The 13,054-nt window shown below is 40.7% G+C and overlaps 1 protein-coding gene across 4 annotated transcripts in view; it reads right to left on the bottom strand.

The window, feature by feature from the left end:
* LOC139765216 (proton myo-inositol cotransporter-like) overlaps positions 1-13,054 on the bottom strand; it is a 64,267-nt gene that overhangs the window by 15,280 nt on the left and 35,933 nt on the right. For all 4 annotated transcript variants that reach the window (XM_071692528.1, XM_071692529.1, XM_071692527.1 and 1 more), the window contains exons 7-11: positions 12,301-12,406; positions 12,053-12,156; positions 7,237-7,506; positions 7,002-7,110; positions 5,301-5,439 (exon numbers count right to left, since the gene is read on the bottom strand). In XM_071692528.1, coding sequence (XP_071548629.1) covers positions 5,301-5,439; positions 7,002-7,110; positions 7,237-7,506; positions 12,053-12,156; positions 12,301-12,406 — 728 coding nt within the window. The remainder of the gene's footprint in view (positions 1-5,300; positions 5,440-7,001; positions 7,111-7,236; positions 7,507-12,052; positions 12,157-12,300; positions 12,407-13,054) is intronic.

Raw genomic sequence — 13,054 nt, 5'->3', positions numbered from 1 at the left:
AAGTAATGAAAGGGTAAGGGAGATGTGTGGAAAAAAAGTGTGGTTGAGAGAGCAGAAGACGGTGTATTGAAATGGTTTGGTCACATGGAGAGAATGAGTGATGAAAGATTGACAAAGAGGATATATATATCAGAGCTAGAGGGAATGAGAAGTGGTAGACCAAATTGGAGGTGGAAAGGAGTGAAAAAGATTTTGAGCAATAGGGGCCTTAAAATACAGGAGAGTGAAAGGCGTGCAAGGAATAGAGTGAATTGGAATGATGTGGTTCAATGGATTGAACCAGGGCATGTGAAGCATCTGGGGTGAACCATGGAAAGTTTTGTGGGGCCTGGATGTGGAGAGGGAGCTGTGGTTTTGGTGCATGACAAATGACACATATATCCTTGGACACATATATCCTCTGACACATATATCCTCTTTGTCAATCTTTCCTCACTCACTCTCTCCATGTGGCCAAACCATTTCAAAACACCCTCTTCTGCTCTCTCGACCATACTCTTTTTATTACCACACATATCTCTTACCCTTTCATTACTCACTCGATCAAACCACCTCACACCACATACTGTCCTCGAACATCTCATTTCCAGCACATCCACCCTCCTCCACACAACTCTATCTATAGCCCACGCCTCACAATCATATAATATTGTTGGAACCACTATTCCTTCAAACATACCCATTTTTGCTTTCCAAGATAACATTCTCGACTTCCACACATTCTTCAACGCTCCCAAAACTTTTGCCCCCTCCCACACCCTATGATTCACTTCCGCTTCCATGGTTCCATCCGCTGCCAAATCCACTCTCAGATATCTAAAACACTTCACTTCCTCCAGTTTTTCTCCATTCAATCTTATCTCCCAATTGACTTGTCCCTCAAACCTACTGTACCTAATAACCTTGCTCTTATTCACATTTACTCTTAGCTTTCTTCTTTCATACACATTACTAAACTCAGTCACCAGCTTCTGCAGTTTCTCACCCAAATCAGCCACCAGCGCTGTATCATCAGCGAACAAAAAATGACTCATTTCCCAAGCTCTCTCATCCACAACAGACTGCATACTTGCCCCTCTTTCCAAAACTCTTGTATTTACCTCCCTAACAACCCCAACCATAAACAAATTAAACAACCATAGAGACATCACGCACCCCTGCCGCAAACCAACATTCACAGAACCAATCACTTTCCTCTCTTCCTACATGTACACATGCCTTACATCCTCGATAAAAACTTTTCACTGCTTCTAACAACTTGCCTCCCACACCATACATTCTTAATACCATCCACAGAGCATCTCCATCAGCTCTATCATATGTCTTCTCCAGATCCATAAATGCTACATACAAATCCTTTGCTTTCTAAGCATTTCTCACATACATTCTTCAAAGCAAACACCTGATCCACACATCCTCTACCACTTCTGAAACCACACTGCTCTTCCCTAATCTGATGCTCTGTACATGTCTTCACCCTCTCAATCAATACCCTCCCATACAATTTCCCAGGAATACTCAACAAATTTATACCTCCATAATTTGAGCATTCACTTTTATCCCCTTTGTCTTTGTACAATGGCGCTATGCACGCATTTTGCAAATCCTCAGGCACCTCACCACGAGTCATACATAAATCAAATAGCCTTACCAACTAGTCAACAATACAGTCACCCCCTTTTTTAATAAATTCTACTGCAATACAATCCAAAACCTGCCACCTTGCCGGTTTTCATCCTCCACAAAGCTTTTACTACCTCTTCTCTCTTTACCAAATCATTCTCCCTAATCCTCTCACTTTGCACACCACCTCGACCAAAACACCCTATATCTGCTACTCTATCATCAAACACATTCAACAAACCTTCAAAATACTCACTCCATCTTCTCACATCACCACCACTTGATATCACCTCCCCATTAGCCCCCTTCACTGATGTTTCTATTTGTTTCCTTGTCTTATGCACTTTATTTACCTCCTTCCAAAACATATTTTTATTCTCCCTAAAATTTAAAGATACTCTCTCACCCCAACTCTCATTTGCCCTCTTTTTCACCTCTTGCACTTTTCTCTTGACCTCCTGCCTCTTTCTTTTATACATCTCCCACTCATTTGCATTATTTCCCTGTAAAAATCATTCAAATGCCTCTCTCTTCTCTTTCACTAATAATCTTACTTCTTCATCCCACTACTCACTACCCTTTCTAATCTGCCCACCTCCCACGCTTCTCATGCCACAAGCACCTTTTGCGTAAGCCATCACTGCTTCCCTAAATACATCCCAATCCTCCCCCACTCCCCTTACATCATTTTTGTTCTCAACTTTTTCCATTCCGTACTCAAGTCTCTCCTGGTACTTCCTCACACAAGTCTCCTTCCCAAGCTCATTTACCCTCACCACTCTCTTTCCCCCAACATTCTCTCTTCTTTTTTGAAAACCTCTACAAATCTTCACCTTTGCCTCCACAAAATAATGATCAGACATCTCTCCAGTTGCACCTCTCAGCACATTAACATTCAAAAGCCTCTCTTTCGCGTGCCTATCAATTAACACGTAATCCAATAATGCTCTCTGGCCATCTCTCCTACATACATAAACTTACGTATAACTAAATATACATATTCATGCTTGCCTTCATCCATTCCTGGTGCTACCCAGCCCCACAGGAAACAGCATCACTACCCCTGCTTCCATGAGGAGAACAGACAAAAAAGGCCACAATCATTCATACTCAGTCTCTAGCTGTCATGTGCAATACACCGAAACCACAGCTCCCTATCCATGTCCAGGCCTCACAAACCTTTCCATGGTTTACCCTAGACATTTTATATGCCCTAGTTCAGTTAGACTTATCAAAATGCAAGACAAATAGAAACAAACTGTTACAACAATCATATGCAAAATAATGGTCTTTTAGTCTTTTCAAAATACAATACAAACAATAAGATCATTAAAATTATCATTTTATTATTATCATTATTATTACACTTAGTCGCTGTCTCCCGCGTTAGCGAGGTAGCACAAGAAAATAGACGAAAGAATGGCCAAACCCATCCACATACAAATGTTTTTTTTTTCTTTTTCTTTTTTTTTTTTTTTATACTTTGTCGCTGTCTCCCGCGTTTGCGAGGTAGCGCAAGGAAACAGACGAAAGAAATGGCCCCCCCCCCCCACACATGTACATACACACGTCCACACACGCAAATATACATACCTACACAGCTTTCCATGGTTTACCCCAGATGCTTCACATGCCTTGATTCACTCCACTGACAGCACGTCAAACCCTGTATACCACATCGCTCCAATTCACTCTATTCCTTGCCCTCCTTACACCCTCCTGCATGTTCAGGCCCCGATCACACAAAATCTTTTTCACTCCATCTTTCCACCTCCAATTTGGTCTCCCTCTTCTCCTCGTTCCCTCCACCTCCGACACATATATCCTCTTGGTCAATCTTTCCTCACTCATTCTCTCCATGTGCCCAAACCATTTCAAAACACCCTCTTCTGCTCTCTCAACCACGCTCTTTTTATTTCCACACATCTCTCTTACCCTTACGTTACTTACTCGATCAAACCACCTCACACCACACATTGTCCTCAAACATCTCATTTCCAGCACATCCATCCTCCTGCGCACAACTCCATCCACAGCCCACGCCTCGCAACCATACAACATTGTTGGAACCACTATTCCTTCAAACATACCCATTTTTGCTTTCCGAGATAATGTTCTCGACTTCCACACATTTTTCAAGGCTCCCAAAATTTTCGCCCCCTCCCCCACCCTATGATCCACTTCCGCTTCCATGGTTCCATCCGCTGACAGATCCACTCCCAGATATCTAAAACACTTCACTTCCTCCAGTTTTTCTCCATTCAAACTCACCTCCCAATTGACTTGACCCTCAACCCTACTGTACCTAATAACCTTGCTCTTATTCACATTCACTCTTAACTTTCTTCTTCCACACACCTTACCAAACTCAGTCACCAGCTTCTGCAGTTTCTCACATGAATCAGCCACCAGCGCTGTATCATCAGCGAACAACAACTGACTCACTTCCCAAGCTCTCTCATCCCCAACAGACTTCATACTTGCCCCTCTTTCCAGGACTCTTGCATTTACCTCCCTAACAACCCCATCCATAAACAAATTAAACAACCATGGAGACATCACACACCCCTGCCGCAAACCTACATTCACTGAGAACCAATCACTTTCCTCTCTTCCTACACGTACACATGCCTTACATCCTCGATAAAAACTTTTCACTGCTTCTAACAACTTGCCTCCCACACCATATATTCTTAATACCTTCCACAGAGCATCTCTATCAACTCTATCATATGCCTTCTCCAGATCCATAAATGCTACATACAAATCCATTTGCTTTTCTAAGTATTTCTCACATACATTCTTCAAAGCAAACACCTGATCCACACATCCTCTACCACTTCTGAAACCGCACTGCTCTTCCCCAATCTGATGCTCTGTACATGCCTTCACCCTCTCAATCAATACCCTCCCATATAATTTACCAGGAATACTCAACAAACTTATACCTCTGTAATTTGAGCACTCACTCTTATCCCCTTTGCCTTTGTACAATGGCACTATGCACGCATTCCGCCAATCCTCAGGCACCTCACCATGAGTCATACATACATTAAATAACCTTACCAACCAGTCAACAATACAGTCACCCCCTTTTTTAATAAATTCCACTGCAATACCATCCAAACCTGCTGCCTTGCCGGCTTTCATCTTCCGCAAAGCTTTTACTACCTCTTCTCATACAAATGTATATACATAAATGTCCACACATGCAATTAAGTATTCTTGAAAATGAAGCATCAGGGTTTAACCAAATTTTGATTTGGGAACCTTAATAAACCAAATTCCACGAGAAATAGTAACATCATTAATAGTACTAAATGTGGGAACATGGTCTTTGCTGATTTTCAAAATACAAGACAAATATTAACAGATCATTAAACTACCATATGCACTAAAATGTTCTTTAATATACAGCCGCAGGGTATAAGCAAAACATAATTTGGGAACCTTGAAAAATCAATATGGTACAGTTTAATCTACTATCAGCCTATTAAGAGCAAGTCTTCTACTAATACAAATGATGACTTACAGATGTACCAAGCAGATGAGACTTGTTCGTACAAATTGTACTGCAATATTTAACTGCATCATACTATCATTTATCATCCATTACGAACTCCACTTCAACATTTAATTCATGAGGTGAAATGTAATTGAACAAGCACAAAACCTACCAGGAGAAAAAAATAGGAGGTACAGGGAAAGTCCAAGCACAGAGACCCAGGCATACTTGTAGGGGCACCAGTCATAAGCAAAAGTCACAACCCCAGAGTCCAGCAATGTAGAGTTAGCACACAATCCTGATGTACTCATCTGTAGACAAGATTCGGTAAGACAAGAGAAAGTATAATCAAACTTAAATCATGAGATGATTGGCAATACTAATGATGAAAGTGCTAACACACCAGGTATCAGCACCATCTAAAATAATCAAAATGACTCATGCAAATACTGCAATTTCATTTTATGAGATTTCCCTTTTTAAGTAGTATAATCCTCTCCTACTTATCAGACAACAAAAATGTATTAGATGCATCACCATTTGGTGACAAAACAGCTAATCAGAAAGGGGAATGCCATCTAAGCACACTGGGTTCTGCTCTTTTAACATGTTCTGTACCATAACCAGAAGCCTAGACATTTTCACTTTCATTAATTATGGTATAAAACTATAATATATATTTAGCTTTGAGCTTAAAAAAATCATGTTTATGAGTCAGAACTATCAACTGCCCTCCTATAATGTAGTTCTTATCAGCTAACATTGTTTGCAAGGCAGGACTCACAACAAATAATGCCACATTCATGCTAAATATACATAAAAAGAGTATCTATAAGGCACCCTGGACAGCTATGAGAAAAATAAGCCTTCCATAAGCTCAAGACCATCTTTTTCAACTAACCCATCACCTGCCCTCCCATCATGTTTGAGACATAACCTTCCCTGCTATCATGTTTGAACCAACCCATCACCTGCCTTTCTATCATGTATGAAGCATACCCTTTCCTACTATCATGTTTGAGCCATCATCTTCCTTCCCATCATGTTTGAGCCATCACCTTCCTTCCTATCATGACTGAGCCATTATCTTCCCTCCTATCATGCTTGAGCCATCACATTCCCTCCCATCATATTTGAGCCATCACTTTTCCTCCTATCATGTTTGGGCCATCACCTTCCTTGCTATCATGTTTGAGCCATCATCTTCCTTCCTATCATGTTAGAGCCACCACCTTCCCTCCAATCATGTTTGAGCCCATCACCTTCCCTCCTATCATGTTTGAGGTTTGAGCCGTCACCTTCCCTCCTATCATGTTTGAGGTTTGAGCCATCACCTTCCCTCCTATCATGCTTAAGCCACCACCTTTCCTCCTATCATGTCTGAGTCATCACCTTCCTTTGTATCATATGGTTTGAGCTATCACCTTCCTTCATATCATGTCTGAGCCATCACCTTCCTTCCTATCATATTTAAGCCATCACCTGCCCTCCTATCATGTTTGAGACATCACCTACCCTCCTATCATGTTTCAGTCAACCCATCAGATAATCATAGCTTTGCTTATGAGTAGAAATTTTCACGACCTCTAGACACATTAGTTATGTTTTTTGCATGAATGTAGCAAAACTTTGGCATTACATATCATGGTTTTGTCTAACTCACCTATCAAATTCGATTGCTCAGCTAAACAACTTACTGATAAGAGGGCAGATGATGGGCTGGCCAAAAAAATTATTGTTAACTCCATTTCCATTTACATCAGGTGGATCAAATGCATAAAAACATGCACCTCCTATGGGGATTGATTCTCCATTATAATGTATATGAATATAAATTTTTTTCTAATTACACTGTACTATACTTCTTTCATACCTTATTGTATACTTCATGATTAGCAGCAAGACAGGATGAGTTGTAGACACTATTTTCATGTTCCATGAAGCAGAAACCACATGCAGATTTACTAGTGCACACCCCACAGCTGGTATATGAATACACATAACTTTAAGACACAAATATGGAATAAAATGCTATCAAAACTGTATACAAATATAGATACAAGTTTGGAATAAAAATATTCTTAAAGAAAGTACAAAATGTAACTTACGTGTCAGCTGAGCATTCTGAGGATGTACTTGGAACCAAAACTTCTGAGCTATTAATATAAGCAATGTGGAAGCTCAAACCCAACATAAGTAAAGCTAGCATTGTCCCTAGCTGTGAAACCAGGGTTAGAGGTCTTCGACCCACACGCTCAACAAGCCAAAGACCAACAAGTGTTCCCAAGAAATTTACTGATGCTGTGGCTGCAGATAACCAAATTGCAACAGTCTTGTCTGTCACGCCTGCCATTGTGATGATAGAAGCACTGTAATACCTGAAGGTTGATGAAGCACAATGTTAATTTACAATAATTCCATGTCTGTTTCCTTGCGCTACCTCGCAAACGCGGGAGACAGCGACAAAGCAAAATAAAAAAAAAATAATGAAGAACAATGTCAATTGTGGGGTTGTTAGGGAGGTAAATGCAAGAGTTTTGGAAAGAGGGGCAAGTATGAAGTCTGTTGGGGATGAGAGAGCTTGGGAAGTGAGTCAGTTGTTGTTCGCTGATGATACAGCGCTGGTGGCTGATTCATGTGAGAAACTGCAGAAGCTGGTGACTGAGTTTGGTAAAGTGTGTGGAAGAAGAAAGTTGAGAGTAAATGTGAATAAGAGCAAGGTTATTAGGTACAGTAGGGTTGAGGGTCAAGTCAATTGGGAGGTGAGTTTGAATGGAGAAAAACTGGAGGAAGTGAAGTGTTTTAGATATCTGGGAGTGGATCTGGCAGCAGATGGAACCATGGAAGCGGAAGTGGATCATAGGGTGGGGGAGGGGGCGAAAATTCTGGGGGCCTTGAAGAATGTGTGGAAGTCGAGAACATTATCTCGGAAAGCAAAAATGGGTATGTTTGAAGGAATAGTGGTTCCAACAATGTTGTATGGTTGCGAGGCGTGGGCTATGGATAGAATTGTGCGCAGGAGGATGGATGTGCTGGAAATGAGATGTTTGAGGACAATGTGTGGTGTGAGGTGGTTTGATCGAGTGAGTAACGTAAGGGTAAGAGAGATGTGTGGAAATAAAAAGAGCGTGGTTGGGAGAGCAGAAGAGGGTGTTTTGAAGTGGTTTGGGAACATGGAGAGAATGAGTGAGGAAAGATTGACCAAGAGGATATATGTGTCGGAGGTGGAGGGAACGAGGAGAAGAGGGAGACCAAATTGGAGGTGGAAAGATGGAGTGAAAAAGATTTTGTGTGATCGGGGCCTGAACATGCAGGAGGGTGAAAGGAGGGCAAGGAATAGAGTGAATTGGAGCGATGTGGTATACCGGGGTTGACGTGCTGTCAGTGGATTGAATCAAGGCATGTGAAGCGTCTGGGGTAAACCATGGAAAGCTGTGTAGGTATGTATATTTGCGTGTGTGGACGTATGTATATACATGTGTATGGGGGTGGGTTGGGCCATTTCTTTCGTCTGTTTCCTTGCGCTACCTCACAAACGCGGGAGACAGCGACAAAGTATAATAATATAAAAAAAAATAATGTCAATTTACAGTAATTCTATGCAAGTCATAAACTGAGAAAACTAAATTTTGATAAAGAGCAGGTTATTACATTATCATATGTGCTTGTACTGTCTGGAATTATAACATATCTATGATACTGTCAGGAGGTTACAACTATTGACAAAATATAGTTTTGCTGATAGAACAGGAAGAAACACATCAACAGAAACATTTTCTCAAAAACTCAGAAATTATTAATATCACACTTTTAAGACAAGTTGTTTATAATATATCAAAGTAAGGAATAAAAGGGTAAGAGAGAGGTGTGTTAATAAAAAAAAAAGGTGTGTGGTTGAGAGAGCTGAACAGGGTGTACTGAAATGGTATGGATATGAAAAGAATGAGTGATGAAAGGTTGGCAAAGAAGCTATATGTCAAAAGTGGAGGGAAAAAGGAGAATGAAGATACTCAAATGGAGTTGTAAGGATGAAGTGAAAAAGATTTTGAGTGACTGGGGCCTAAACATGCTGGAAGTCAAAGGCATACACAAGATGCAGTGCACTGGAAAGATGGTATACAGGGGTTGATGTGCTGGCAATGGACTGAACCAGAGCAAGTGAAGTGGCCAGGGGAAACCACGGAAAGGTCTAGGGGGTTTTGTTGTAGATAGGGAGCTGTGGTTTCAATGCATTACACATGGGAGCTAGAGAATGGATGTGAGTGGATTTAGCCTTTCTTAGTCTGTTCTTGCTACTACCTCGCAAATGCGGGAAACAGCAATCAAGTTTGAAAAAACACTTATGCAATCTATTGCATTTGTCTATCTACATTCAATATTCTGTCTACTAATATCCAAATGGATAAACTATGCACTCAAATCCATCCACCTCTTTCCTTACAAACCTCATATCATTCCACATAAACTACTTCCTCACCCACATGCAGTGCTTACTTACATTTTACTTTCATTTCACTCTTAATTTCCAATTCTCTTCTAATGCACTGAAACCAGAACACTATCCACAAACAAGCTCCACAGACTTTTCTGTGGTTTCTCATGATCACTTCATGTGCCTTGGTTCAGCTCACTGATAGCACAATGCCCTTTGCATACCTCATCACTCCAATTCACCCTAACTCTTGCACACTTCCCATCCTCTTGTATGTTCAGGCCCCAAACACTCAAAGCATCTTGCACGCTATCCTTCCAACTCATTCATTTCCCCCTTTTCTTTGTTTCCTTCACTTCCAACATGTATACCATCTCAGTCAACCTCTCCCCACTCATCCTCTCTGTATCCACACCATTTTACTCTTTAGCTCTCTCTCTCTCTCTCTCTGATGACGATCTCTCTCTTACCTTACCATTTCTTATTTGATTAACCCTCCTCATGCTACATATTGGCATGAAACATTTCATTTTCAACACATCCATCTAGTTCCGTACTATTTGTCTAAAGCCCATGTCTCACATCCATATAACACTCCTTAAAATACTTTACCATTGAACATGAGCATCTTTGCCCTCACCAACAATGACTTCTCTTTCCAAACACTCTTTATTATGCCCAAAATTTTAACTCCCTCAACCACCCCATGGCACACTTCATCTTTCATAGTTCCATCTGCTGCCATGTCCACTCCTAAGTATTTCAAACATTCCACTTCTTCCAGTTTCTCTCCATTCAAACATGCACTCCAACTAACCTGTCTCTTTCCTCTGCTAAACCTAAAAACCATGCTTTTGTTTACATTTACTCTCAACTTTCTCCTTTCACACACTCCTAAACTCAGACACCAGCTGCTGCAGTTTCTCAAGCAAATCTGACACCAGCACCATGTCATCAGCAAAAAACCCCACTAACTCACCTCCAATGCCCCCTATCCCTAACACACTTCAGGCCTCTCTCTAAGACCCTTGCATTCACCTCCCTCACTAGCCCATCCATAAGAAAATCAAATGCCCATGGTGATGTCACACACTCCTGCCACAAACCCACCTTCGTCTGGAACTATTCATCCTCCCTATTCCTAGTCACACATACATCTAACTGTCTTGAAAAAAAAGATTATGAATGATTGTAACTGCTTTCTTCCAAAACTATACACTTAAAACACCTTCCACAGAGCATCTGGGGTGGAGATGGAGTGAGTACTTTGATGGACTGGCAAATGTGTTTGATGACAGGGTGGCATATGTAGGGTGCTTGGACTGGGGTGGCATATGAAGTGAAGGAGTCATGGAGATTGGTCTTCTGAAGAGAGAAGAGGTGGTGAAAGCCATTTCAGATGAAATGTAGCAAGGTGGCCAGAATGGATGGTACTGCAGTTGAATGTCTTAGGAAAGGGGGTAAATGTGCAGATGATTGGTTAGTTAGGATTTTCAACTTGTGTAAGGATCATGGTGAGGTGCCTGATGATTAGCAAATTGCATGTATAGTGCCAATGTATAAATGCCAGGGGTAAAAAGGCGAGTGTACCTGATAACCTGTATGGGACATAGTGATTGAGAGGGTAAAAGCATGTAAAAAACAACAGATTATGGAGGAACAATGTTGTTTCTGATGAGTGCGAGAAATACTTAGATAAACAGTAGGATTTCTGCCTTGTTCAGCTACTACATTGGAGTCCAAGAAAAATCCAGTGCCCAGTACTTCATATATGCAACCATCAAACTCATGGTCTATATTTACACTTGTTAGAAACATAAACTAGGAAGAATTTTGTTAGCACAATTAATCAAAATCTTTTGAATACATTTTATGTAGTACATATTTATACAAGCCACACACAACACACAAATAGCATTTAAAAATCAGAAAACACCACTGAACAAAGTACCATATATAATATGAATAAAATCCAAAACCTGAACACTGACTAACTCCTATGAAATTTGGACTGGAGATCTGCTACCTGTGACTGATAGACAGTTAGATAGATAGAAATTTCACGAAAAATATAAAGTAATAATGCCTGACTATCTGAGACACATAAATCATGCTACATTTAAAAATGACATACTGAAGGAAAATAATTCTCAAATCACATTATCAAATTTCTGGGTAATAAACAAATAAACAAAAGACAGAGGAATTGAAAGCACAACTGTGAATGAAAAAATATGGATGCATGGAAAATATGAAATGAAGGGAAACAAAACAAAAGAAATTCACAACAACAGAAGGACAGCATGAGGTACAGCAGATCAACAAATGGCTTCAGTTTAAATGTGGTGAAAAGAGCAAATCATCAGTGAAAGAATGGACGATCACTTTAAATCTCACCTGACAGCATTTCCACAACTGTCACAATGATTAATATGTATAATATGTGATTTTGCATGGGCTGAATAGACAGAATGTGCAATATCTCTACTTACATAACAGTATTGATCCCAGAAATTTGTTGGAAAAGCTGAAGAAGGCAGCCGAGTAAAAGTGCACGACGTACTGGATGTGACCTCAGGACTTGTCCAATTCCTCTCTATGTAGGAAGGTCCTCAATTAAGCTAAGCAAAAGTGTCACAGTAGAATATTGCTAAAAAAAATACAATTTCACCTAAATAATGACCCTATAACATAATAACATGTAATGGCCTACTTTTGCTCACTCTATGAAACTACTGACCTCATTGGTAACATCAGAAAAAGCAGCTTTGATGGAGTCCACTTCTGCAACCAAGTCTGCACCTGCAGGTCTTATCTTCTTCAGCACAGCCACAGCCTCAGGTATCCTGTTATTTGCAACCACAAAATCTGTCATTTTTTTTTTTTTATTTTACTTTGTCGCTGTCTCCTGTGTTAGCCAGGTAGCGCAAGGAAACAGACGAAAGAATGGCCCAACCCACCCCCATACACATGTATATACATACATGTCCACACACGCAAATATACATACCCATACATCTCAATGCATACATATATATACACACACAGACACATACATATATACACATGTACATAATTCATACTGTCTGCCTTTATTCATTCCCATCGCCACCCCGCCACACATGAAATAACAACCCCCTCACCCCCTCATGTGTGCGAGGTAGTGCTAGGAAAAGACAACAAAGGCCCCATTCATTCACACTCAGTCTCTAGCTGTCATGTAATAATGCACCGAAACCACAGCTCTCTTTCCACATCCAGGCCCCACAGAACTTTCCATGGTTTATCCCAGACGCTTCACATGCCCTGGTTCAATCCATTGACAGCACGTCAACCCCGGTATACCACATCATTCCAATTCACTCTATTCCTTGCACACCTTTCACCCTCCTGCATGTTCAGGCCCAATTCACTCAAAATCTTTTTCACTCCATCTTTCCACCTCCAATTTGGTCTCTCACTTTTCCTCATTCCCTCCACCTCTGACACATATA

The sequence above is a fragment of the Panulirus ornatus genome, chromosome 53 (genome assembly GCF_036320965.1).
Source record: "Panulirus ornatus isolate Po-2019 chromosome 53, ASM3632096v1, whole genome shotgun sequence".
NCBI classification, from domain to species: Eukaryota; Metazoa; Arthropoda; class Malacostraca; order Decapoda; family Palinuridae; genus Panulirus; species Panulirus ornatus.
Note: the sequence above shows the minus strand (reverse complement) of the source record. Positions and strands in the feature narration are given on the sequence as shown.